The 27316-nt window shown below is 42.2% G+C and overlaps 1 protein-coding gene across 4 annotated transcripts in view; it reads right to left on the bottom strand.

Annotated features, from left to right (window-relative positions):
* Positions 1 to 16979, bottom strand: part of LOC120913491 (serine/threonine-protein phosphatase 1 regulatory subunit 10-like) — a 30177-nt gene extending 13198 nt beyond the window's left edge. For 2 of the 4 annotated variants that reach the window (XM_040323457.1, XM_040323456.1), the window contains exons 1-6: positions 16170 to 16854; positions 3876 to 3991; positions 3646 to 3732; positions 1150 to 1285; positions 1002 to 1053; positions 828 to 905 (exon numbers count right to left, since the gene is read on the bottom strand). In XM_040323457.1, the coding sequence (XP_040179391.1) occupies positions 828 to 905; positions 1002 to 1053; positions 1150 to 1285; positions 3646 to 3732; positions 3876 to 3982 (460 nt within the window). In that variant the 5' untranslated portion in view covers positions 3983 to 3991; positions 16170 to 16854. The other 2 variants (XM_040323454.1, XM_040323455.1) reach the window with 2 other exon arrangements.
* Between the last annotated feature and the right edge of the window lie 10337 nt (positions 16980 to 27316).

The following is a 27316-nucleotide window of genomic DNA, read 5'->3' as shown; positions in this document are numbered from 1 at the left end:
GTTTAAAACTATAGGGCTGTATCACGGTCAAACAGCTACTTTGCAGACATGGAGATTAGGAATAACTCCAGACCAGAAGACAAATAATAATCTAGCAGTGAAAATTTGTGACATTGCTCACACGTGATTTAAATGCAGCGATAACGGACCCAGTCACACTCCATTCTCAGAAACGAAAGCTTTATTTAATATCCAAACTGATGTCTGTAAATTACACAACCCTTAATAGAAGCTGCACCCTCTTTAGTTACCATATTATGTGGCAGCAGAATGTGGTATGGGAACAACTTCCAGCTTTATATGCATAGGGAAACAATATGCCCTAAAGCTACGAAAATGTAATAGGCAAAAGAAGGGACAGCTAAGTCTTGTTTCTCTTCCTCCCAGAAGCTGTTGTTCATCCTCACATCTTTCCTACCAGAGAACATAAAGCCTGCATTGGAGCGACCACCATTAACTTATACTGGCCCATCAATGCTTTAGCTCAAAGAGACACTGCCACCTTCTTTCTCATGCAGGGCAAAGTGATATAGTCTCTGAAAAGCACCCTTTACTAATCTTACCTACGTTCCCCCACAGCAAATCCCCAGCCAATGACACTACATAGAACTTATTGGTATGGGAAAGCAGGCGACTTGCTTCCCTAAGACAATACTCAAGCCTAGCAGCCAAACTGCAGGCCTTAATCTGTGGCAATTGTGGAGCAGCAAGGAGCACATGTAAGGTGAGTAAGTGGAGGTTGGAGGCTGATCTTTACAGAGACAACTCTATAGACAAGGTGAGAGTCTTTAGATACACCCCTGCTGATAAACATAGTACCAACTCACCAGCAGGCAACAGATTACTCTGGGTCCTGATTACGTTCATCCAGTCATTGACAAGTATAAGTGCTACCTTCCGAACTTCTGAGGTTAAAAAATAAAATAAAAAAAGTTAAACATACTTTTAAATGCAAGAAACACATTGAAAGATTGTAAATCAGCATACAGTATGTACCATACCTTCATCCTCACTGGTTTTGCTAAGCTGCTTCACTAGTTTAGCTGTGTTATTCTGTAAATTCAAGACAGAAGAATATATTATATAGCACAATATTAGAGTCTGCATCCTGCTTATAGATGATCAAAACATCAGTCCAAGACTTTTTACCTGCTTTAGGTGGTCCACGGTCAGAGGTAAATGCTGAAGTGTCAGCAGAATTCGATGAAGCAGAGGGCTGTTGTTGCCGTTACGAGCATATGTCAGCCAAACATTTAAAAGTCTGTATCCCCCAACCCGGATGAACCTGAAAAACATTCAGAAAAGAAGGTCAGTCCACCAAATATATAAAACCACCAAAAATTAAGATTACAGAACCCCAAGAATGCAGTCAATTTATATTCTCAGATTTGTATGTGTTGTGTACAAAAAAAAAAAAAAAACCTTCACTTTATTGCATTATGCTGAAAATAAACAGATAAATTAAGCACCTACTGTAACATGTTTTGATTCAGACTTGCTTAGCAGAGATTTGCCAATACATTTAACCACTTAAAGTGAACGTAAACCTGATTCATGAAATTTGTGCTGGGCACATATCTGTAGCGTTTTCTCATCTCTCTTCAAAATACTAAGTCCAGTAGCTGTCTCCTGCTCTGTAGCTCCGTTATCAGCCTGATAACTTCTCACACATTCAGAGATGGAAGATAGAAGTGTGTGTGTGTGGGGGAGGTTGCTATAAACAGATTAGCAGTCCGTCTGCTGTGTTAGAGCTTTCCTCCAATCAGCTGCGCCCGGTGTAATCCAAGCCTTCTCTAACAGTGCAGAATGAGGAAGTGAACATTCTTACCTGATGTAAGAATTCTAAAGCATATATACAGATGAAGACAGAAGATATACATGTAAAACTTATACCCAGTGAAGTTAACAGCTTCAGATGATGCAGAGATTAAACAAACCTCCCTACATATGTGGGTTTACATCCACGTTAAGGCAGTTTTACACACAGCAGAAGCTGATCGGCGAGTGCACGGTTCCCGATGTCCTCTGGCACCTGCCGATCGTCCATCAGAAGGAAGAACTGCAACCTGCCTAAGTATATAAGGCAGATCGCTGTTCTGACAGAAGGGAAGGGATGGAATTTGTGTCCCTACAAAAGCAGGAAATAAATTCCATCTCTTTCCCTAGTAAAAGCACCTCCCACAGTACAGTAAAACACAGGCTAGGCACACAGTTAACCCCTGATGTTAACCCCTTCCCAGCCAGTGTCATTAGTACAGTGACAGGGTATATTTTTTTTTAGCATGGATCACTGTATTAGTGTCACTGGTCCCCAAAAAGTGTCATGTCCGCCACAATAACACAGACCTGCTATAAGTCGCTGATCACCGCCATTACTAGTAATAATAATTTAAAAAAAAAACAGTTTTTAGACTCACCAATGTTTGCGCAAACCAATCAATATACACTATTGAGATTTTTTTTTTTTTTTTACCAAAACATATAATGGCAGAATAAATATTGGCCTATATTTATGAAGAAATTCGATTTTTTTATAGGATATGTTTTATAGCAGAACATAAAAATGTATTTTTATCAAAATTGTGGGTCTTTTTTTGTGCTATAAACACAGATGTGATCAAATACAACCAAAAGAAAGGTCTATTTGTGGGGGGAAAAAAAATACAAATTTAATTTGGGTACATCGTTGCACGAACGCGAAATTGTCAGTTAAAATAACGCAGCTCTGTAGAGGTCAAGTGGTTAAAGTAGACCTAAATACTTCCCCCAAAAAAAAAAACACCACCACACAACACACAAACACATCCCTATGCCCCACTTACAAAGGCTACATAGTGGTTAGATACTAAACGGTCATCAAAAAAGTTTTATGCCTTTTTGCCAATGATGAGGTCTAGCTTGACTAGGAAACATAGTCACCAATTACCTAGTTCTACTTGAATCACCACAGAGACCACATGACTAAAAGCTTGGCATTGATTATGTGATTAAGGGATTCCTGGAAATTTCAGCACTTTCTACAGCTTACAAAAAAATGCCCCCTAGGTGCTCCTTAAAGCGGGAGTTCACCCATTTATTAATTTTTTGACCTTTTCCCCTTAGATTCCTGCTCGTTTTGTCTAGGGGAATCGGCTAGTTGTTTTAAAATATGAGCAGTACTTAGCCCGTTTTCGAGATGCATCTTCTCCGTCGCTTCCGGGTATGGGTCTTCGGGAGCGGGCGTTCCTTCTTGATTGACAGTCTTCCGAGAGGCTTCCGACGGTCGCATCCATCGCGTCACTCGTAGCCGAAAGAAGCCGAACGTCGGTGCGGCTCTATACTGCGCACCGACGTTCGGCTTCTTTCAGAAAATCGTGACGCGATGGATGCAACCGTCGGAAGACTGTCAATCAAAATAGGAACGCCCAGTCCCGCAGCCCATACCCGGAAGCGACGGAGAGGATGCATCTCGTAAACCGTAAGTACTGCTCATATTTTAAAACAACTAGCCGATTCCCCTAGACAAAACGAGCATCCATCTAAGGGGAAAAAGTATATTGTAGGGGTGAACCTCCGCTTTAAAAGCCCACTCATTTAGACATCTGTGATCATCAGATCAAAATAAGTTTTGAAAAAAGGAAGGTAAAAATCACATCTGCTGCTTACTTAGAAAGGAGTTCCGGGGAATTCGTCTGGCATATGATGGTCATGTAGATACACCGACTAACCATCTTCTGAGATTCTTTCATCAAGCTAAAAGACAGGTTAAAAAAAATTAAAATAAATAAAAGCATGAACAATGAAACAAGATCTAAACACAGCACAGTATATTTATTATACAGGATTTACATTGCACCAACAGTTTGTGCAAATGATTACAATAATCATGTTCTTACTTGTATATTTTTGATATTCCAGCGACAGCTTTTACTTCTCCCTTTTGGCCCAACAAACAATCCAGACCCTTAAGCAGCTCAATGGGATCTATAGGTCCTGACCCCATTTTATCAACCTGGAAAAAAGAAAAACAGACAGATAAGGATTACATTATATTTTGATATATAGGGACATGTAGCATATTACTACACTGGTCAATCAGGGGAAACCTGGATAAGTAGATCTAGAATTTCACTTTGAACATATGCAAAAAAATATGTTTTAAAGCATATTTGTTTATTATGTTTCACTATTGGAGGATAATTTGTACAATACAAATTTTAATTGACAGTGACAAGTATAACCACTAAGAACTTGTAAGAATAAAAGTTCAGGGTGGCTATATATTACCAGGAATGCAAAACCTAAAAAGAAGCCATTAGTTTGAATTCTTAACCTGACCAAAGGAAACTTGAAGAGGCCACATTTTGAAAAGCTTATTTTATATTATGTGAATTTACGGTTTATATTGAGTTATCAAAATGTAACACAGACTACCAAATTGTGATCAAACATGTAGGATAAAGACTACAGCACTTTCATGTATTTCATGGTTTTCAGCCATTGTACAAAAGCTCCAAACACTATTCTGACTTATTGGATAAAAGTTTTCAGGAAACAAACATTATGGCTGAAACATACAGTAGATTGCCATGAATATGAGCTTTTAAGAGGCCCACATACCACCACTTTTTTAGTCTACTGTTATACATTAAAGCAGAACTTTACTGTTTTTTTTTAATCCTTATACTGATTGCATTAATAGATAGGAGGGGATATCATATTTACATTCCTTCAGTTACTTCCTGGTTTCCCAGCCTCGGCAACGGATTTCATACATCCCAGGAGCCTTCAGGAGGGGTTTTCTTAGCCAAGCACACCCTCCTGCCTGAGCCAAGGGCAGATGGATCCCAGGAAGTAAATGCTACATTAATTTATCTGCCCGTTCTCAAGATGGCCAGAAATGCTGGGGGGGTTTCAACATGATTTTTTTAGCAAAATGGAGACATGGCTGGATGGGCGAGTTTGTTTTGAATATTAAAAATGAATTAAAGTGTTTTTGGTTTGTGATACTCAGCTGCAGTGAAGTTCTGCTTTAATATTGTGTCAGAGTTCTAGTACTACCGTTTTGATCAAGTTGAGCTCAGTCTGAACCCTATAGGTTCAATTAACTAACCTTTAGCAATCATTACAATAATGTTATAATAAACATTATTACTACAACTAAAATAGGTAATTGTATCAGAACTTGATTAGCATTTAAATCAATTTGGAATATATGGATTTAGAACAACCATGTGTTAGTACATTGACCCATTCACACCTGTGCATTCCTAAACGCACAATGGGGGTAATTTACGAAGGGCAAATCCACTTTGCACTACAAGTGCACTTGGAAGTGTAGTCGCTGTAGATCTGAGGGGGTCATGCAATAAAAATAAAAAAACAGCATTTTAGCTTGCACATGATTGGATGATAAAATTAGCAGAGCTTCCCCTCATTTCAGATCTTCCCCTGTAGTGCAAAGTGGATTTGCCTTTTGTAAATAACCCCCAATGTGCTCCATCATGTGCAATGTGTTAAGGCAGCTCATTAATTTACAGTTGGCTCTAGACTCACCAAAAACCATACCTGCACCTTTATTCCCCTATGAAACACACCATAATGCAAAGTAGTGACATACTGTGTTTCACGGCCATACAGATTAGATGCACAAGTGTGTTGGGGTTTCATTTAGAATGAATAGCACCAGTGCATTCATGCTACAGTAGCACAATGGCGTGATCTCATTTTGTTTTTTCTAGTAGCAAGCTACTATAGTGAAGCTTATGTCAGTCAGGTTTATAAGGCAATTAAGATGCACTATATAGCATAAGGTGTTTAACCTTCTTATGTTTAGGCTCAAAGTGTTACTATATTGTTGTCTAGAACCCCAAATGTCTACCATAATTATCAGAATCACACAAATGGTATACCCATGTATGTGGGACACACTGCTGGGTCCCAAACCACATGTAATACACCAAAATACAAATAGATGACACAAAACAATCATTGAATAGCTGTTAGTAATAACAGCAAGGAGGGAAGGTTGTGTAACTGCAATATTACAAGCCAAGAAATATAAACAAGATGTGGCTGTGCCTTTAGTTTGAACCAACATTTTTAAAGTACACTTGTCAGGAGTGATTCATGTAGGCCACCATTGCTGATCTCTTTTGGGAATGTTAGTTTTCTGCCTGTGATACCGGTTCTGTAGCTTCAAACTTTGAGTTGCTGACCCAGAAGAAGAAGGAATGAATTGTACACATTTCCAGTAGCCCCCACATAGTTCACTCATAAAAGTTGTACTAAACAAGATATATAGCCATCTTTAAGAAAAACTGTGTGATAGGACTTGTAGCACCCTTCATTTAATCAAACCGTTAGGCTGGGTTCACACTGCCGTATGGCGCGGCACTCATCAGGGGTCCTCTGCATCCTCGGTTACCATTTCAGTCCAAATTTAAGGCTGAATTTAGACCTGAAAAAGACCAGAAGACGCACAGGACTCCTGTGCAATTCACTCAGCAGCCGCTTCGGAAATGTGTGAACCAGCTCCATCGAGAGTCGGTCAGTATCTACTGACATACGAAATAGTGTGTACCCAGCCTTAGTTAATTAAAAATGTATATATATATATATATATATATATATATATATATATATATATATATATATATATATTGTAGAATAGAGGCGTTTTTGATACTTTTAGATATAAGGGGCTATTACAGCCGTGGCCAAAAGTTTTGAGAATGACACAAATATTACTTTTCAGTCTGCTGCCTTAGTTTGTATCATGGCAATTTGCATATACTCCAGAATGTTATGAAGAGTGAAGAGATGCAAATCAATTGCAAAGTCCCTCTTTGCCATGAAAAGGAACTTAATCCCATAAAAAAACATTTCCACTGCATTTGCGAAGGCTTCAGGGCGCCCAAGAAAGTCCAGCAAGCGACAGGACCGTCCCTTACAGTAGATTCAGCTGTGGGGTTGTGGCACTACCTTGCTCAGGAATGGCAGCAGGCAGGTGTGAGTGCATCTGCATGAACATCGAGGCAAAGGGGTTTATTTACTAAAGGCAAAACCACTTTGCACTGCAAATGCACTTGGAAGTGTAGTCGCTGTAAATCTGAGGGGGACATGCCGGGAAAAAAAAACAAAAAAAAACAGCATTTTTGCTTCTAGATGATAAAATCAGCAGAGCTTCCCCTCGTTTCAGCTCTTCCCTTTAGATCTACAACGACTTGCAGTGCAAAGTGGATCTGCCTTTGGTAAATCAACCCCAAAGACTTTTAGAGCAGGGCCTGGGCAGCAAGAAAGCCACTTCTCTTCAGGAAAAAGATCAGGGACAGACAGATATTCTGCAAAAGGTAGAGGGATTGGACTGCCGAGGACTGGGGTAAAGTTATTTTCTCTGATGAATCCCTTCCCGATTGTTTGGGGCATCCAGAAAAAAAACTTGTCCGGAGAAGAAAAGGTAAGTGCTACCATCAGTAATGTATCTTGAGACCATTCATGTGTGGGGCTGCTTCTCAGCTAAGGGAGTGGGCTCACTCTCAATTTGCCTAAGTACACAGCCATGAATAAAGTGTGGTACAAAAACATCCTCCGACAGCAACTTCTTCCAACCATCCAACAACAGCTTGGTGACGAGCAATGCCTTTTCCAGCATGATGAAGCACCTTGCCATAACGCATAAGTGATAACTAAGTGGCTTGGGGAACAAAACAGACATTTTGGGTCCATGGTCAGCAAACTCCCAAGACCTTAATCCCGTTGAGAACTTGTGGTCAATCCTCAAGAGGCAGGTGGGGGGGGAAAAAAAACCCTAAGCATTGATTATGCAAGTATGGGCTGCCATCAGTGAGAATGTGGAACAGAAGTTGATTGACAGCATGCCAGGGCGTCTTGAAAAAGAAGGGTCAACACTGCAAATATTGACTCTTTACACAAACTTAATGTAATTGTCAATAAAAGCCGTTGACACTTATGAAATTCTTGTGATTATACCATAGTAACATCTGACAAAAAGATCTAAAAAACCTAAAGCAGCAGACTTTGTGAAAATTAATATTTGTGTCATTCTCAAAACTTTTGGCCACAGCTGTATATTTGCCTGCATTGATGGATTCTTGAACATGGCTCACACTGTTTGGGATGATTTTGACAAGGAGTCCATAAAGCTGCAGAGAAGACTTGCGTGTAAACCGTTTTGTTTCTTCTAAACGTAAAACTATTTATTCAGTCTGTTTACATTGGAATATGTTACCTGATGAATACATGCTGACCTCTAGTATGACTAAGTAAGAACAGCTTGCATTGCCCTTTGCTGCATAATAGACTTTCTACAGAGGAGGCGGACGGACACATGTAGCTATTTCTCCTTTAACACATAGAGGGAGATGGGGAGACTTCGAAATGATGAAACAGTCCCCGCCTATCTCAATTCTCCAGCAGCTGAAGCGTGTACACACACACACACACACACACACAGGCTCTGTACGCTATCGGATGAACACGAACACACACACACAGGCTCTGTACTCTATTGGATGAACACGAACACACACGTCCAAATCCCATGTCACCAGGTATGTGCTCAAATCTGGAAGCAAGGATATAAATTTTTATTTTATACAAGAAAAAGATCATTGCTCTTATATCAAGAATATTATATATGCATGCAAATGTGAATATATTACACCAATTCAGGAAAAGTGTGCAGGATTATACATTATTGTATCTATTGCACCTATAGAGAAGAGTATTCTGCACTGACATGTCAGCTATCACGGCTGGGATTTTGTTATGCACTGTACAGAATAAAAGCAGACCCAATCTTAAAAGTGTAACCCAAAAAAATGGATTTTTATGAAAGTTAGTGCTATTTTAATAAAAAGTCTGCCTTTCATAACAAAAAAGTTATACTTAAAGTGGTTGTAAACCCTTATTTGTCACTTTTACCTACAGGTGAGCCTATAATACGGCTCACCTGTAGGTATCAAGAATATCTCCTAAACCTGTATGGTTTAGGAGATATTCTCCCCGCAATGCGCCGCTGCAGCGGCGCATGTGCAGGGGGGATCCTCGGCTAAAGGACCGGCATCCGCCGGGCCTTGCCGAACCTAAATCTCCCGCGCGCACGCACGGGAGTGACGTCATCGCCGCTACAGCCAATCACAGCGCTGGAGCGGCGATACCCGGAAGACACGCCAGGGCAAGATGACATCTCGCTCGGCGTGGACCAGGTAAGTGTTCCTCACCTCGTTCCGAGGTAAGTATTTCATAATCAGCCAGTATGCGGTGCATACTGGCTGATTATGCCTTTTGCCTTGCAGGTTTAAAAAAAAAAAGTTTATGCGGTTTACAACCGCTTTAAATGTTAAGTGCAATAGTATTGCACATTGTGGCCCCAAACCTCCTCCTCTGGGATCCCCACCAGAGCTTTCGGCCCCTCTTCTGTCTGCTCCCACAGCAAACACTTGCTATGGGGGCAGACATCTGGGCTCGTTCCCAAGCAGAGCTTTGAGTGTCCATAGACATACACAGTGCAGCTTGTCCCCGCCCTCCTCACGGGATTAGATGGACAGCAACAGAAGCCAAAGGCTCCTCAGGCACAGTACTGGATGCAGAAAGGGGCAAAGTAAGTATAAGTGGTTGCAGGAAACCAATACTGGAAGGTTTAAGTTAAGGCCTCTTTCACGCTTGTGCAACTTGTCCTGAAACTTGGGACTGCAAAGTCACATGACAAGTCGCACCCAATGATATCCAATGAGTACCATTCATATCTGTGCAACTTCAAAGTCGTCCCTACAGTACTTTGGTCCGACTTGAGGTCCATTGACCTCAAGATTACACAGGAATTGCGACAAAGTCGCGTGACTTTCAGGTCGCAAAAGTGTGAAAGGGGCAGGAAGTGGTAGTAAATTTGTATATTTTACAAATGATGCATACTAGCACATTATGATGTTAATTAGCAGAGAGATTTTTGTTATTTTTTTTGTGGTTTACTGCCGCTTTAAAAAGGAGAAGTCCAGCCTGAGCTTTTTAGGCTGGGATTCTCCTCTGGGTCACAGGAGTGCAATTCGCTTTGCACTCCTGTGACCCGTTTTCAGCGGAGAGCTATCTGCTGATGTCACTGCCATCAGTCGCGGCAGCGCGACTTCCCAAGTCGGGATCCACCAGCTGCCCTGATTGATGGCTGCGACAGCCTCTCCCCTCTACGGGTCAGTGCTCCAATGAGCGTGGAGAAGCAGAGAGGAAAGAGGCTGACTGACAGTCAGCCTCTTTCTACTCGGAGATCTGTGAGAACCGAGCCAGCGGCGATGTTCGGTGGCTCGGTTCTCAGTGCATAGATGCTGGGGGACAGATGGAGCATCAGTCTGACGCTCCATCCACCAAGGCAAGTATGAATCCAAAAAAAAAAAAACATACTTCTCCTTTAAGGTCTCATACATGCTGGATGTTTTCTAAACTCTCCTAGAAGCCTTCCTCTTGGCAGCAGCACTTTGGCAAAATAAAAGCACCTGGCGCTTGTAAAAGTGTGCGACGCCTTTACCCACATCAAGCATTTGGGTGTCGATTCATTTTCTTGGCCAGAACAAATAATTCTGGCCATGGAAATTAATTACCACTCAAACACTAAACGCGCCTAGTGTTAAAGCATGTTTAGACGCATTTACAAGCAAACTTTTTTCTGCCCAAACTCTGCTGCCCTTGGACACACTGGCAGTGGGTTTTATTTCTTGCTTCTAAACGCTGCTAAAAGTCTATGTATGCGTGGACACATAGGCCAACATGCAGGGGAGTTTAGAGAGAGGGACGAAAAAAAAGAAAAAAGCTAGGGACCTGCAAGAAGCCAGAAAAAAAAAGTCGGCACTGGCGAGGGACCCCACAGGTGTTGGACAGCTGAAACAGCGGTAAGTATTGCGGCCTTCAGTTCTATTTTAAGGTTTGGTTCACAATGTTACGCTGTGTTAGTGCACTGTGGATTGTGGTGAGCTGCATTACAAAAAAAAAAAAGATAGCATGTGCGCTTTTTTCAGTCCATTAGGCCCATTATAGATGAGGCAGACTCTGTCAAGCAAATACACCTGCAAAGCGGGGCATCTGTGTGCTGATCCCTGCTGAGCAGACCGATGACAGGTCCGTGTCCGCTCCACCATGCAAAGTGGACACAGAGACACTGGGGCCGCCATTCTCTATAGGGTCTGTCCATTTCCATCCATCATCCGACTAGCCAGACGGATCCCCATTTGTCTGTTTGAAGCAGATTGGATCAGATGCCGGTTGGTGTCAGCAGACACAATGGAGCAATGGATAGTCCGATCAGGTCTGACAGAAAAATGTACAGGTGGACCAGATCGGTAAGTCAGTGTGAAATGAGCCTCAAATGATTCAAAGTAACTCTTTGCTGCTTCGGGCTTGTTCACACCATCCCTGTTGAGCCGCATTGTCCAACACAAAGACAAGGCAAAAAGCTTTGCATTGTATAGGGTTGTTTAATCTTCTGGTGCAGGCATACATTTTATAGCAATCCACTGAAGTGTAAAAAACTGTTAAAAAGGAGAACACTGAAATGTGTTATAACAACGCATACACAATATGCAATGTGTTGCTGTGGGAATGAGCCTTAACACTAGAATTCTAGTTAGATTCTGCAAGGGATCATCAGAACACAACAGTCTGATCGATTTATTAAAACTGGAGCAAAGCTAGAGCTGTTAACTGACATTATATTATTGAATTACCATATACCAGTAAACACTGTTTAATGTGGCCCCAAAGAAGATGAAAATTTTAAATTGACTTCTGTAAAGCCGATTGGTAGTCTTAAAGACAAGAAATGGAAGCTCATTAGGTATAACTAAAGCCAATGTTTTTCTCCTGGTGCCACCATGGCAGCATACTGAATCATGTGTATGCTGCCATGGATAGGCACCAGGAAAATAAAATGATGGTATGATACAATTTTCATTTTTTTTAATGTTGAATGGGGTAACGGACAGTTTAAACCCCTGGTAGTTTTCCCCATCTGTGTTTTATTCAGGATTTACAAATTCCTCATCTGTCACGGAGAAACGAAAAAGTGAGAAGAAAACTCTACCTCAAACTTTTCCTGCTCTCAACTTTGGACTTTCCTGGCAACAAATGTCTAGGTCAGGGATATGCAATTAGCGGACCTCCAGCTGTTGCAAAACTACAAGTCCCATCATACCTCTGCCCGTCATGCTTGTGGCTGTCAGAGTCTTGCTATGGCCTCATGGGACTTTTAGTTCTGCAACAGCTGGAGGACCGCCAATTGCATATCCCTGGTCTAGGACAAAGACAGTAAATCTCCACATGTGAGGACACAGATAGCAATATAAACCTAACAGTGATTTAACACTTCCTTTTACTATTCAAAATGTGGATACACTTTAAAGTAGATCTAACCCATATTTAAATTTGCTAAAGTACTGCGCATAAAATGTTTGTCTTATTAAGTATTGATTTAATCTTTATGCATCTCAGTACTGCTCATCTCCTACGGCCTTTTTCAGACACTTTCTGTCTACATGAACGATCTTAAGTATTGGCTGCACATTGCTCTGGATCGACTTCCTGGCAACAAGTCACGATGTCTGAACAGCAACTTGCAGTCTCCACCAGGGACATCTGACAGGGTGACAATGCAAGGGCACAGTTGTCAGAAAGCTGTTAACCAATAAACAGGAAGGGCATGAACAGAGGTTCTATTAATGAAAGCTGCAGATTAGGGCCTCCCCCACATGAGTATTTGCTTGCATACACCGAATTCCAGCAGCAAACTAGTCTGTATTGCTTCACAGCAACCAGATTTAAATCTAAAAAGCAAAAATAACTGGAATCTTTGGGGTCTGTTTTCACATTTGGATCCAATTACAAAAGTTTGACTATTGGGTGAAACAGAAAAAAATGCAAATATAGCCATCAAAGTTTAAAGCTGCTTACTTTGGTGCAATACAGACAGGCCCTAGAATGTCGGTAGCCCTATATCAAGTGAACTAAACCCTAAATTGGAAACTGTCAGCATGAAATAGGGAATCTGGCTGCATACCCTGGAAAAACAGACAGGTATTTTCCCAATGTATTAAATTAGGCTCATTATCTTTATTTTGGCTACGATAGGCCTTGTGTATGAAAATGGTTTTAAAGAAACTATTGCCGACACCAATATAGAAACTGGATTTCAAGCTGAAATCTTTCTAGCTCGAATTAAAACAGGGAATATTTGGTTGCTTTGTTCAACGCTCACTTTTCTTTAAAAAAAAATGTTTTTTTTTTTCTAAAGCATCTCCACTGTACAGAAAAGCTAATGTACCATAGCTGGTCTATACCACCATGTGTACATAGCATTTATATAACAGTTCAGTGCATAGGTTTAAACTGCAAAGGGTAAATAAACACATAAGCATGCATACATTTTTGTGCTTGCAATAACTGCTAGCACTTATAAGATTTTCAACATCAAGTTGCAAACTTTTAATAAGTTAACAAGAGATGGGAAAAGTGTGCATATACGCACAGATTTGCAATTGTTTGCTTACCAATACTTGAGTTGGCCTTTCATCTCAGTGACAGGGATTTTCCTCTAGTTCATCCAACACACACAATGACGGTATCTGTATCAGCTGACCCTGTGCTAAAGGCATTCATACTCATGCCAACAACTGGCAGTGGTGCCTTAATACCATGGACACCAGGCTAACCACTGCCTGCAGCTGGTTATGGTATGGGAAGCAATATCAGAATACTTACCCAGACTGCCGTAGGTTTTGTTTCAGATATTTATACATGTGGTATAATGTGAATCTCAGCGATGAAGCAAAAACAAAAAATAGAATTAAACTGCATTTAAAAATAAAAGGGGGGGGGGGGAGAGAAGGGTTGTTTTCTACACTAAAGTATGATGGTAAAATAAAACTTGTGTCTAAGTTTACTAAACATTTTAATGTTTAGAGAAAAAAAACGGTAGCCACATATTCACCTCCAAAAAGGAAGTTTAAAGAACACTACAAAAAAAATAAAAAACATGGATTTATCACTAGACAGAGCCCAATTCATTTATACTGGCAGTAAATCACCAGAATGTTGAAAGCAAAAATAATCAACTGTAGTATCTTTTTTTTCTTTTGGGGGGGGGGGGGGGGGGGTCAATACTTAACAGTGGCATAAGAAATAAAAAGAAAAAAGAAATGGCTTTAGTTTAAATCTTAAAAAAGGAACATGTATTGTTTTTTTTAAGTAATAATTAAAAAAAAAAGGCAAATAGTGGTTATAATTCTTGAGTACCCCATACACACCACACACATACACACGAACACCACTTAATGCACAGTTCCCCAAGTTCTAGGCCTATACTGTTACTAGATATATTTAAAAAAAAAAAAGTATGAAAAAAATCCTTTTAGGTCTAGGTTTCCAAAACTGGCTACAAAAAAATACAAGTTAATTAATAGAGATCAAAGCATGAGTGAAATGTGCAATGCAATGTAATCTTAAAACACTGTGAAGCATGTGGGTACTTAATGAATAAAATAAATAAGGTAATTACTATAAATAATGGCTATTGCAGCAATTGTCTTGTGCTTTACAGTGGTAAATATTGTTTTCCTATTATGTGCTGGATAACATAATTTTTTTTTTTTTAAATAACTATCTGAAAAGCAGACAGGCTTTGGTTTATAGAACAAAATGCTGAAAAACTAAACATGGATTTAGTCTATCCACCGCTCTAACATCTACATTAGATGTCTGGCTAAGCAGGAGGCATAAGCAGATGAAAAGAGGGCGTTTCCATGGGCTGTACACATTGGCCAACCCCTTTGCAGCATAACTCATCCCTCCGCCCCTGCTGCAAACAAAGAAGGAGTGACGGAAGCCATTTTGATGTTGGAACACGCCAGAGACTAAAAACAACAAGTAGAGCAGCCATTTTGAAGAACAGTCAAAATGCACTGGAATAAATGCTTTAAAAATAAAAAAAAAACTGTGGTAAACAACTGAAAACTAATGGTATATATATTTTTCACGCATTAAAAAATATATATATATTAGCACAGATCCAATATTGCAGATAATTTTGCCTCAACCTTAAAATAAAGATGCATATTGCCTCTTCTGCATACAATAATGAAATGTGTGTTGTGGCAAATAATATTCAGAAATGGGAGTTATGAAATGACATAACTTTTTAAACAATAAACAAAAGCTATAAAAAAAATTAAAAAAAAAAGAGGGAGAATGGCAGAAAAAAAAAAAGGTCTACCCATGCTACACTGTTGCCACATTGCTCAATACACAGTCATTATTGGAAAGTGTTGCATTTTAGATATGTGCCAACACTTTTTTTTTTGTATTTTGTAGGCAGAAGCTATGCAATCTTTATTACTAGATTGCTTGCAAAAATGTAGTGAAAAAAAAAATGACTCCACTGCTGTGTAATTATATCCATACAGAGGCGCAAAACAAGAAGGGTCCTTGGATGGAATGGGTAATCCTCCATTAATCTGCTCTCGTCTGCTGCTTTCCATGAGCACCTTTATGCTGCCTGCCTGGACAAAAAAATGTTCCTGGCCATCCCAGAATATGAGAGTCATCCTCCTTGGTGTCTGAGCAGCCTTCTCTGCCTGCAATCTTTATGTACAGATTGCTCATGGATCTATTATTACATCTAATCTCCAACTCCCTGCTAACCTAAATGCCGTCTCCCACACAGAGATGAAGCCCCTTCAGGCAAAACTCCCAACCTCATCTCAAGTATGGGAGCTCATTTTTTTTTTTATTATTATTATTTCCACTAAAATCGATATTATATCTAGTGTTTACAGCTCAATATTTCCTTATTGCCTAGCTACAGATTATAGATCATTACTGCCTGCCTAGACTAACCTCTCCTCTAATATTAATGGCATAGATGGTCGTAGAACAAAAGGCATGCCAACCTAATTATACAATTTAAATACGCAATTCATGTCTCTGCAGCTTTAAGGCTTTCCTGGTAATGATTTGTCACTGTAGCATGGAATTAGTGATACTGTTATATGTTCAGATCTACATTGAGGAAGGAAAAAAAAAAACCTGGAGTTTAGAGAACCCCACATGGATTTTTATGTGGGGAAAAAAAGATTTTGGTGGGGAGTTTGTCAAAAAGTTGTTTTAAAAAAAAAAAAAAAAAAATCACTTACTATCCAAAATTCTCCTCCTGTGCTTCGAAAACGTAGTTATTTTGGCTAAAAGGTGAAGAAAAAGAGGGCAAAGTGGGGCTTTCTAATTCCTCTTAGAAGGGCCAATGTGCCTCTATAGGTTATAGCAGCATGGCAAAGACTGCAGCCGCCATCTTTATAAAGGGCGTAGTACAGCTCAGGGCTGGAAACTGTCCAGGGAATCCATACTGAAGAGGAACTTAGCCACACAAAAAAAAATGGCTGAAATTCAGTTTAAAAGTCTAACTTTTAGTAATACTGTTTCTAGCTTTTTTTGTTTATTATTACCAATTATTGTTATTCTAACGTCTCAACCGCCCTATGGTGTTTAGATGAGTTCAGATTCATGAGAACGGCATAGATCTGAGGGGAAGGCGTGTAGATGGAGCTGATGTGGGATTTATTTGTTCCCCTTGATCTTCAGTATGGTCCAAGCAGAGAGAAGCTTCTGGGTTCTTTAGAGATTAATAACTATCCTCCAACATGAGCATTCAAACGCGGGGGAGCCAGAACAATTCGTGGAGGCAGCGTGACCTGTACAGGAGACAAAATAAAAACACATTAAACACGAATACAGTATAAGGGAGCAGACATACAATGGCGGCGAGGATGTGGCGAACGAAGGACAATGAAAAGGGAGGGGGCGAGCGCCAATAAAATCCACCATAGATTCTCTCCAACATACCTGACGACTGAGCCTCGAATGGCGGCGGAAGGCGACGCCCGCCGTTATAAGGCGCCGTGACGTAAGCTGAAGGGCGTGGAAAACTGAGGCTAAAACGAGGAAGCTGGTTGGTCAAGCGCTGAAGGCAAATTTAAATAAGGAAGATGGCGATCGATGACGTCATCTTCCCACCCAATAGAAACCTGAGAAACCATCAAAGTGCTTAGTCACAACGTCTCCTCTATCGTATTTGTATGCTATGAGTTTCTAAGTAAGAGAATTCAGGGTCCGTGTTCGGCCGTTTAACACTAGCCGCACGCTAAAGCCTAACGAACTCGCCTCACCTTCTACATGTAGAGCGCGAGTCGCCTCGCTAGTTGTGTCCTCGGTGGAAACCATTTTGCGTTAGGCATTTTTGCTTTGAATGACATTGAAGCGGTCTCCAATAAAATGGCGCCTGTGCTAGTGCAAAAAGAACTCGAGACACGTTTTATACTGTAAGGACTTGCAGACATCGAGTTTTTTTTGTATGTACGCTGAAATGAGCGCATCAGCACAAAGTTGTTAGTCATGTGCTTGGTTTTGTCATCGTCACACCTTAATTGCCTAACAGCATTCCAGCGTCTGCACGTCACACTTTACAGATTGTGGGCGGGTACGATCACTTGTTGCTTTTGTTGGGTACTAATTATAATTGACGTTCACAAAACTATTCAACAGTCGTGTAAACAAATGTAGTAATAAGTATAGTTACTGTGAACAAATTCAGTTCTAGTAGTTTCCAATGTCAGAGTGTAAATTGTCAATAAAGGTGAATGAAAGTAAAAAAAAAGTCCTGTGGAGGGAAATGGAGTGTTTTTTCCCATTTTTTCTTTATTCATTGCAAAGTAATGAATGAATGAATGACTTGTATAGCGCTACACATGCGAACTGAATCGCCTCAATGCGCTTTTTCCAGCCAGTGTCTGCTTGGCTGGTGCGGTCATTTTAGGATCTCGACCAAAGTAAAGGCATAATGTGCTAGTATGCATCACATACTAGCACATTACATGACACCTGCACTTACCCTGCTGCAGGTCGCACCCATCTTCGCCTGTCTTTCTTCCAGTGCCACGGACTGGCCGGCGCTGTGTGGGGTAACTCCTGCGCATGCGTGTTACTTCAGAGGGCATGCAAAACCCCAGCAGTAAATCATAAAACAGAACTAAACCTTTCAACTTAACGGTTTAAAAAAACAGTAAGACCCCTTTCACACTGGGGCAGTTTGCAGGCGCAATTACGCTAAAAATAGCGCCTGCAAACCGACCTGAAACAGCGGCTGCTGTTTCTCCAGTGTGATAGTCCGGGGGCTTTCACACTAGAGCGGTGCGCTAGCAGGACCGCTCCAAAAATCCTGCTAGCCACGTCTTTGGAGCAGTGATGGAGTGATGTGTTTACCGCTTCTCCCCATTGAAAGCAATGGGAAACCGCGGCTATACCGCCGGCAATGCACCTCTGCGGTATTAACCCTTTTTCGGCTGCTAGCGGTGGGGGTAAAACCGCACCGATAGAGGCCGAATACCGCCGCAATTCCGACAGTAAAGCGCCGCTAAAAATAGCAGCGCTTTACCGCCACCGCACCTCCTGCCCCAGTGTCAAAGGGGCCTTAAATGCCAAGATTGCTAACACCCCTTTCACACTCATGCATTTTACAGGCCTTTTTGCGATAAAAATAACACCTGTAAACTGCCTCTTCTGCAGCCCCAGTGTGAAAGCATGAGAGCTTTCACACTGGGGCAGTACACTTGCAGGACTGGAAAAAAAGTCATGCAAGCAGCATCTTTGGGGTGGTGGAGGAGCGATGTATACACCGCTCCTCCATCGCCCCTGCCCAATAAAATGAATGGGCAGGGCTGCCGAAGCGCCTGCAAAGAGCTTTGGCAGCACAGCAATATGGGTGCTGTTAACCCTTTCTTTGGCCGCTAGCGGGGGTCAAAAGCGCCCCGCTTGTGGCCAAAAAGCACCGATATAACAGCGGTAAATCGCTGCTAAAACTAGCCGTGATTTACCGCTAATGCCCACGCTGTCCCAGTGTGAAAGGGGTCTAACTGTTACATTTGCTTGTGTCCTCAACTAAACTGTCGAACCATCAAATGGCTGGTGTCATAACTGATCACATGTGCAGCACCATGGCAGTTGCAGATCAAACAGAAGCAGCTTCCTTGGCTGTACAGGATTGGAGGGTTTAATTCCACTTTAAGGCTGGGCTCACATGTACGTGAATTGGATGCGTTTTACACCTTTCACAATTAGCATAACATGTGAGTGTGACCGACTTTCAAAGCCGGTTCAAAAATGTAGGGGGGTTGTTGCAGGGTGAATCTGAAAAGGGTCCTGTGCATTTTTGTGTCCAGTACGGGTTCGAATTCAGGAAAAAACGTGACCCTGAGGCCCCATTCACACCTCCGCGACAAAATGCCAGACGCCGGACGCTCGTGCCGCTGGAGGGGAGAATTCCCATTGCTGTCTATGAGATGGTTCACATCTCATAGACGCCGTACGCCTGCCGCCTGAAAAAAAGTCCCGGACCCTTTTTTTCAGGCGGCATTGGCGTTCGGCAAGTTACACTATTCGCGGCAAAATACGCCGAGTATGCGGCGTTACTTGTCGCGGAGGTGTGAATGCAGCATTAATCAGTGAACACAAACGCTCCGGACTGCAACCCGTAGCTGGACAAATGTGAACCCGCTTAAGGCTGCCAGCAGTTCAGCCTCTACAAACTCGGCAGAGCGCTTAAAAATGAAGAGAAACTGAGCATGTGCAGAGCAGGGTGAGACAGCGTATTACTGGATAGTGTAGACACTTTGAATGTTTTACATAACTACAGTATCTCATAGAAGTACACCCCTCACATGTTTGTAAATATTTTATTGTATCTTTTCATGTAACAACTCTGAAGAAATTACACTTTGCTACAATGTAAAGTAGTGAGTGTACAGCTTGTATAACAGTGTCAATTTGCTGTCCCCTTAAAATAACTCAACACACAGCCATATAAGGGGTTTTAAAGGTTCGTGTTTTTTCACCTTAATGCATCTTATGCCCCCCATATTTTTTATTTTTTATTTTTTTCAAAAAAAAATATATAATTTTTTTATTTTATTTTTTATTAAAGGGACAATTTTCTTTTTCTTTTTTTAGAGGTCCCCAGGGCACCTGGATGGCAACCCCCCCTTTTTTTATTTATTTTTTATAAAAAAATATATATTTTTTATATATTTTTATTTTATTTTTTATTAAAGGGCCAATTTTTTATTTGTTTTAAGGGGTCCGGAGGTCCCCAGGGGCCTGGATGACAACCCTCCTTTTTTTTATAAAAAAAAAATGTTCTTTTTATATATTTGTTTTATTTCTTTTATATATATATATATATATATATATATATATATATATATATATATATATATATTATTTTATATATATATATATTAATAATATATTAATAATAATAAAAGGGCTCAGAGGTCCCCAGGGCCCCATGTGGCAAACTCCCTTTTCCTTTTTTTTTTTATAAATGTTTATTTTATTTTATTTTTTATTTATTTTTTATTAAAGGGCCTAGAGGCTTATTTTTTTAATTATTTATTAAAGGGCCCAGAGGTCCCGGATGGCAACCCCCCTTTTTTTGTAATTTCTTTATATATATATATATATATATATATATATATATATATATATATATATGTATATATATATATATATATATATATATATATATATATATGTATATATATATATTTTTTTTTTATTATTATTAAAGGGCCCAGGGCCCCAGATGGCAACCCCGCTTTGAAAAAAAATATATATATTTTTTATTTATTTTTTTCTCTTTATTAAAGGGCCCAGAGGACCCCCCCCCCCTTTTTTATATATATTTTTCTTTATATCTTCTTTTTTTTGTAAAGGCCCCCCCCCCGCTTCTCAATTCGCGCCCCCCCCCCCCCGGTTCTCTGCTCCAGGAGGGCCCATGCCTGAAGCTGTGTAAGGGGCCACATAATTCCTGATGGCGGCCCTGAGTGCAGCCCATCAGTGCCAGATCATTAGGGCCCACCAGTGCAGCCCATCAGTGTTCATCAGTGCAGCCCATCAGTGCCACCTCATCAGTTCCTACCAGTGCAGCCCATCAGTGTCCATCAGTGCCAGCTCATTAGTGCCCACCAGTGCAGCCCATCAGTGCCACCTCATCAGTTCCTACCAGTGCAGCCCACTAGTGTCCTTCAGTGCCACCTCATCAGTGTCCACCAGTGCAGCCTCAGTGTCCACAAGCGGAGTGCTCCTGGCTCTGTCCCAATCCCCTCCCCTGGTCACAGACAGAAGACAGAGCAGCCCGAGCGGCCGTCCTGACCGTATTCTATTCGGCCTCTCAGGCTGCTCTTTCTTCTATCTGTGGCTGCCCAGCCGGGAGATTGCCCGGCACTCGAGGATGTCTGGGAGCAGGCAGAAAAATGCAGGAGACTCCCACTACTTGCGGGAGACTTAGGATGTCTGCGGTAGACACAGGGGGCATCGCCATACCTGAAAATGCACATTGCACTATGCCTTGCCGAAGCTGACCCTGGAAGCTGTCTGTGCGGTAAACCATTGCGTATTATCACGTGGGATAGTGTGACCCTAAATTAACACAACCTCTTGCACTCACCTCACCTGTTAAAATCTAAAGAGCTGCAGTACTCAAAGTGTTAACCTATTTTTACAAAGTGCATAAGAATAAACTGTACTGCGCTGAAGAAACAACAAGGGGCGTGTAACAAACCATATGAATACAATTACAATGATCTAAAACATATAAAGCAAAAAATAAGCATATGTGCTGCTGTAGTCCATTGAATAAATCTTGCTTGTGATGATCATCAAAGCAGAAGTGACTTAAAACAGATGTGAGATAATGTTCCACGTCACCACCACCGACTCCTGTGGACACACTCTCACCTTCAGCACTGGAAAGCCTCGTACACACGATCGGATTATCCGACGGGAATTGTGTGATGACAGGCTGTTGTCGGAAAATCCGACCGTTTGTATGCTCCATCGGACAATTGTTGTTGGATTTTCCATCCAAAAATGTGGGATAACATGCTTTAAAATTGTCCACCAACAATTGTGTAACTCCAAAGTACAAACACGCATTCTCAGAAGCAATGCTCACCATAACACAACATTAGCAGAAGTTGCCCATAGGGTGGCGCCAAAGAGCTGAAAGAACATGTCGTTTCGTATTTGTTGGCCGACAATTCTTTGCCGTTTGTATAAGTTCCCGGCCAACGTTCTACGCTTTGTCCGCTAAAAAACTGATTGTGTGTATGAGGCTTAAGAGTAACTAAAGGAAAAACTTTTTTTTTTTAGTTTTGAATAGAGTAAAGATGGATTACAACACCTGTCTGGTGTTTATTGCTACTTTTTCCCCCATTAGTGAGATTTCCCATCTCTAATTGTCCTGTTTACTCCACATGCATGCCAGGAAGCTGACACTCCTCCGCACAGCCTGTGATTAGCGATGCGGAGTGTCAGCTTCCTGGTGGGCGTGGGCATGTGGAATTGCGAACACGCCTGAGCGCATCCTTACTGTTTACCATTACCATTAAAAGTGAAAGTAAAAGGAAATCTCCAATTTTGGGTTGTCCCCAAAACAGTAACAGAAGAGAAAACTTCCAATGGGGACACTAGTTCTGATAACCTCAGGGACCCCAATGGATTCCCTAAGGCCCCTTTCAGACTGGGGCGGGAGCTGCGGTGGCGGTATAACGCCGCTAAAAATAGCGGCGCTATCCCGCCGGGATTGCCGTGGAAATCAGCCGCTAGCGGTGCGGTATTAACCCCCGCTAGCGGCCGATAAAGGGTTAATACCGCCCGCAATGCGCCTATATAGAGGCGCATTGCGGGCGGTATTGCCGCGGTTCCCATTGTTTTCAATGGGAAGGAGCGGTGAAGGAGCGGTATACATGCCGCTCCTCTCACCGCTCCAAAGATGCTGCTGACAGGAGATTTTTTTGTCTCCCGCCAGCGCATCGCCTCAGTGTGAAAGCCCTTCGGCTTTCACATTGAGGTAGCTGGGCAGGAGTTTTTCAGGCCGGATAGCAGCGCTATTTTTAGCGCTTTACCGCCTGAAAAACTCCTCAATGTGAAAGGGGCCTTAATTTGCAGGGATTTCATCTCACTTCCTGTTTTGGCTATGGAACAGGAAGTAAAGGTAAATCTCCGCTACTGGACAAAGATGGCATATGTAGCCAGGTCTTGAGCCTCTCCAGGCCTAATGCTGACCTTTAGAGTTAGGGACAGCTGACATCCTTCTGTGTAGAGGCATGGTGGGTATAATGTAAGGTAGATTAATGGGCTCCAGACACTTCTTGAATGCAAAGAGATTTATTTTCTCTTGAACAGAACTGTAGGAGAGACTTGTTAGGGCCAGGACACCCTTTAGTAGTTGCAATTTTAATTAGCAGACTCCGAGACTTCTATAGGTAGACAGCCACACAGGGAAAGTCACCCAGCCGGACACCACATCTGCATGTGTAGAAACGCTGTCTCCTATGGCAACAATCTTAAAAGTTTCTAACCAAGTTGTAACAAACTCTTTTACTTCCTCCACAATCTCCTTTTTAGACCTTCACTCAACTTAGCTCAGCTGGAGGCGTTTTTCAGGCGCTTTAGTGCTAAAAACAGCACTAAAAAAGCCTCAGCTGCAATCCCAGTGTGAAAGCCTGAGTGCTTTTACACTGAGGCGCTGCGCTTGGCAGGGCGTCAAGAAAAGTCCTGCAAGCAGCTTCTTTGCTGCGCTTTAGGAGCAGTAAATACACTGCATTTAAAGGGCCCCTGCCCACTGAAATCAATGGGCAGCGCTGTCAAACCGCCGGCAAAGCGCCACTATAGTGGCGCTTTTAAAGCTCTTTCGGCCGCTAGCAGGGGTTAATAATGCTAATAATGCAGCATCCCTTTAACCACTTCCATACCAGGCACTTACGCACCTTCCTGCCCAAGCCAATTTTCAGCTTTCTGAATGACAATTGCGCGGTCATGCTACGCTGTACCCAAACAATTTTTTTTATCATTTTGTTCCCACAAATAGAGCTTTCTTTTGGTGGTATTTGATCACCTCTGCGATTTTTATTTTTTGCGCAACAACTAAAAAAAGACCGAAAATTTTAATTTTTTTTTTGTAAATAAGTATGTTTTCTTTTTTAATTACGGGCACCGATGAGGGTGGCACTGATGGGTACATATGGGTGGCACTGATGGGTACATATGGGTGGCACTGATGGGTACATATGGGTGGCACTGATGAGTGGCACAGATAGGTGGGCACTGGGCATGGATGGGCACTGAGATGTGGCACTGATGGAAACTGAGGGGTGGCACTTGTTTTTTTACAATTTTTCCAATCAGTGCCCATGTTGCCAGTCAGTGCCCATTTGTGGGCACTGATTGACATCTATTATGCATATTTCTTACATGTGGATGGCCATGGGGGATGTACCTGGCCATCCACATGTTTCCTCCAATCCCTGGTGGTCCTGGCGGCTTCCCTGTGGTCTAGTGTGGGCAACCGAGGGGGGGCTGCACTGATAAACAATCAGAGTGAACCCCCCCTGTCAGGAGAGACGCCGACCGGCTCTCCTCTACTCGCCGCTATCAGAGGCGAGTTAGGAAGAGCCGATCAACGGCTCTTCCTGTTTACATCGTGATCAGCCGTGATTGGACACGGCTGATCACGTGGTAAAGAGCCTCCGCCGGAGGCTCTTTACCAAGATCGGAGATGCAGGGTGTCAGACTGACACCCTGCACCACCGATCACCGCGCTGCGCGCCCCCACGGGTGCGTGCCGGCATGAAATCCTGCAGAACGTCAATAGACGTCCAGTCAGGATTTCACAACCACTTCCCGGACGTCAATTGTCCATTGACCGTGATTAAACAGCTATGATAAGCAAAAAATGGATGATCAGGTTCACTTCCTCAAAAACATCAGCATAAGGAAACACCTAGCAAAATAGCTCAAAAGAAAAAGAGGTAAAACATAGTGCTCTCTGTGTTTCCAAGAATCAATCGATCTTTGTTAAAAACTTACAGTAAAACCATACAAAACAGCTTATTGATGTCTTGCTTCCACAGCTCATTGCTCAAGCCAGCTGATACCAGAGATAAAATCATCTAGTCCGTGCGGCTGCTGCTCTTTCCTCTCAAAACTGAAAGCTTTCTATTACTTTGCCCGACTCGTTACATCACTAATTGACTTTGTCAGAGCTTTAAAGAGAATGTACACCCCAAATTTCATATTCCTGATATGTGCCTGCTGTACCATGTACTTATATGAAAAAGTGTCCTGTTTTCTTTGTATTGCTTCCTTTGTGTGAAATCCCTAGTGTTCCTGCCAGTTCCTCTGCATTCTTATTAAAAACTGACCACACTAAACAGGAGAACACAGCATGGTCAGTTCTCTAGCTATGCTGGGAACTCAGCCTGCTCTCCTCCAATGATGTGTCCTGACACCCAACCCGCTGCACAGCGTGTCACTGGGAAACTCAGTGTGCTGCTGCTTCTCCTCCCACCAGCTCGTATGCACACGAGAACAGACGGAATGCGATCACTTATAAAAAAGGGGGAAAAATAAAGTATTCATATTGCTTTTTAGTTTTGACTTTCATTTCTATTTTAGACTGAATGGGTTGTTTTACAAGTTGATGGCTTACAATCACTTTAAACGCTTTCTGACCCCAACACGCCGATATACGTCGGCAGAAAGGCACGGGCAGGCGATTGGGCGTACCTCTACGTCCCTTTGAATTTTCCGCCTAGCGGGCGCGTACCTTGGGAGTGTGCTCGCGAGTCCTGCGAACACTATGTAAACAATACATTTCCCTGTTCTGCCTAGTGACATGACAGGAAAGTACTGCTCCCTGTGTTAGGGAGCAGTGGTCGCTGTCATGTCAGTGGTAGCCCATCCCCCCACAGTTAGAATCACTCCCTAGGACACACGTAACCCCTTGATCGCCCCCTAGTGTTTAACCCCTTTCCTGCCAGTGTCATTTACACAGTAATTACTGATTGCTGTATAAATGACAATGGTCCCAAAATAGTGTCAAAGTGTCCGACATAATGTCGCAGATCGCCGCCATTACTAGTAAAAAAATAAAAATAAAAATGCCATAAATCTATCCCCTATTTTGTAGACGCTATAACATTTTTTTTTTTACCAAAAATATGTAGAAGAATACGTATCGTATTTTTTTAAATATATTTTTTGGGGATATTTATTATATTTTGCTTTGTTGGTTCAATCAATTTTAATGGAGAAGCTGCAAAAAAGCACCTAGTGCGTTTATACAGCGTTTTTACTTCGACCAAAAGCTAACATCGAACATTTGTTGTTGGAAATTCCGACCGTTTGTATGCAACATTAGAGGCTGCTGGCTAATTTAGGGTTTGTTTACACCACTATGAGGGGAATTTATCAAAACAGACAGAATCTGGAGCAGCTGTGCATGGCCACCAATCTACTTCTATCTTCAGTTAAAGTGGAGTTCCACCCAAAAATTGCATTTTTGGGGGGGGGCTTCAGGAGGAGTGGGACTTCCTGTCGCAGTGGGACTTCCTGTCCCACTTCCTCCTTCCGCCGAGGGGCTGGTAAGACGAAAGCTTATTCGCCTTACTGCAGTCCCTCCCTGTAGGCGATCACCTGTCCAATCAGACGGCGCAGCGCCGCCCACTCGCATGCGCAGTGACGCTCGCGCATGCGCAGTGGGTGCCCAGCCGTGAAGCCAAAAGCTGTCACGGCCGGGTGCCCACACTTGGAATGAAGACGCCGGCCTGAGAGGGGGGGGAGAGGAGCGGAGCCCCGGCCGGCGCGTCGCTGGAACCGTGGAGCAGGTAAGTGTCTGTTTATTAAAAGCCAGCAGCTACACTTTTTGTAGCTGCTGACTTTTAATAAACATAAAAAAAGGCTGGAACTCCCCTTTAAGGCTCGGTTCACACCTAAACCACCCGCAGATCGCACAGGAACGCTGTCAGACAAATCAGGAACAAATCTGTGCCTGAATTTGGCAATGAAACAGAGCCAAAGACGCACAGCGTTCCTGTGCAGTGCGCTCTGCAGCCGCCCCAGAGATATGTGAACCGGCTTCATAGAGAGCCAGTCACATTCTCCTGCTCAGCGAATTGGATGTGGGGAAACGGCATATATCAACACAGGGCGGAGCCCAAAAATGCCTGGAAAAATACACAGATTAACTTAACCCCTTCCCTTCTGGGCAGTGTGGAGAACTAAATTAACCAACCTGTAAGCACCTGCTTAAACTTTGACCATTAATTCCTAATGGCACCCCAAACAGAGCTTCTTTTCCGCAACAAATGCGCATAGGGCAGCCCTTTTAGGTGAAAAGACTTCCCTATGGGCGACACATTGAAATGTGTGAAAAATCGCCTTCCACAAAATT

This window comes from Rana temporaria, chromosome 9 (genome assembly GCF_905171775.1).
Source record: "Rana temporaria chromosome 9, aRanTem1.1, whole genome shotgun sequence".
Taxonomy (NCBI): Eukaryota; Metazoa; Chordata; class Amphibia; order Anura; family Ranidae; genus Rana; species Rana temporaria.
This window is presented reverse-complemented; position numbering and strand designations above follow the sequence as displayed.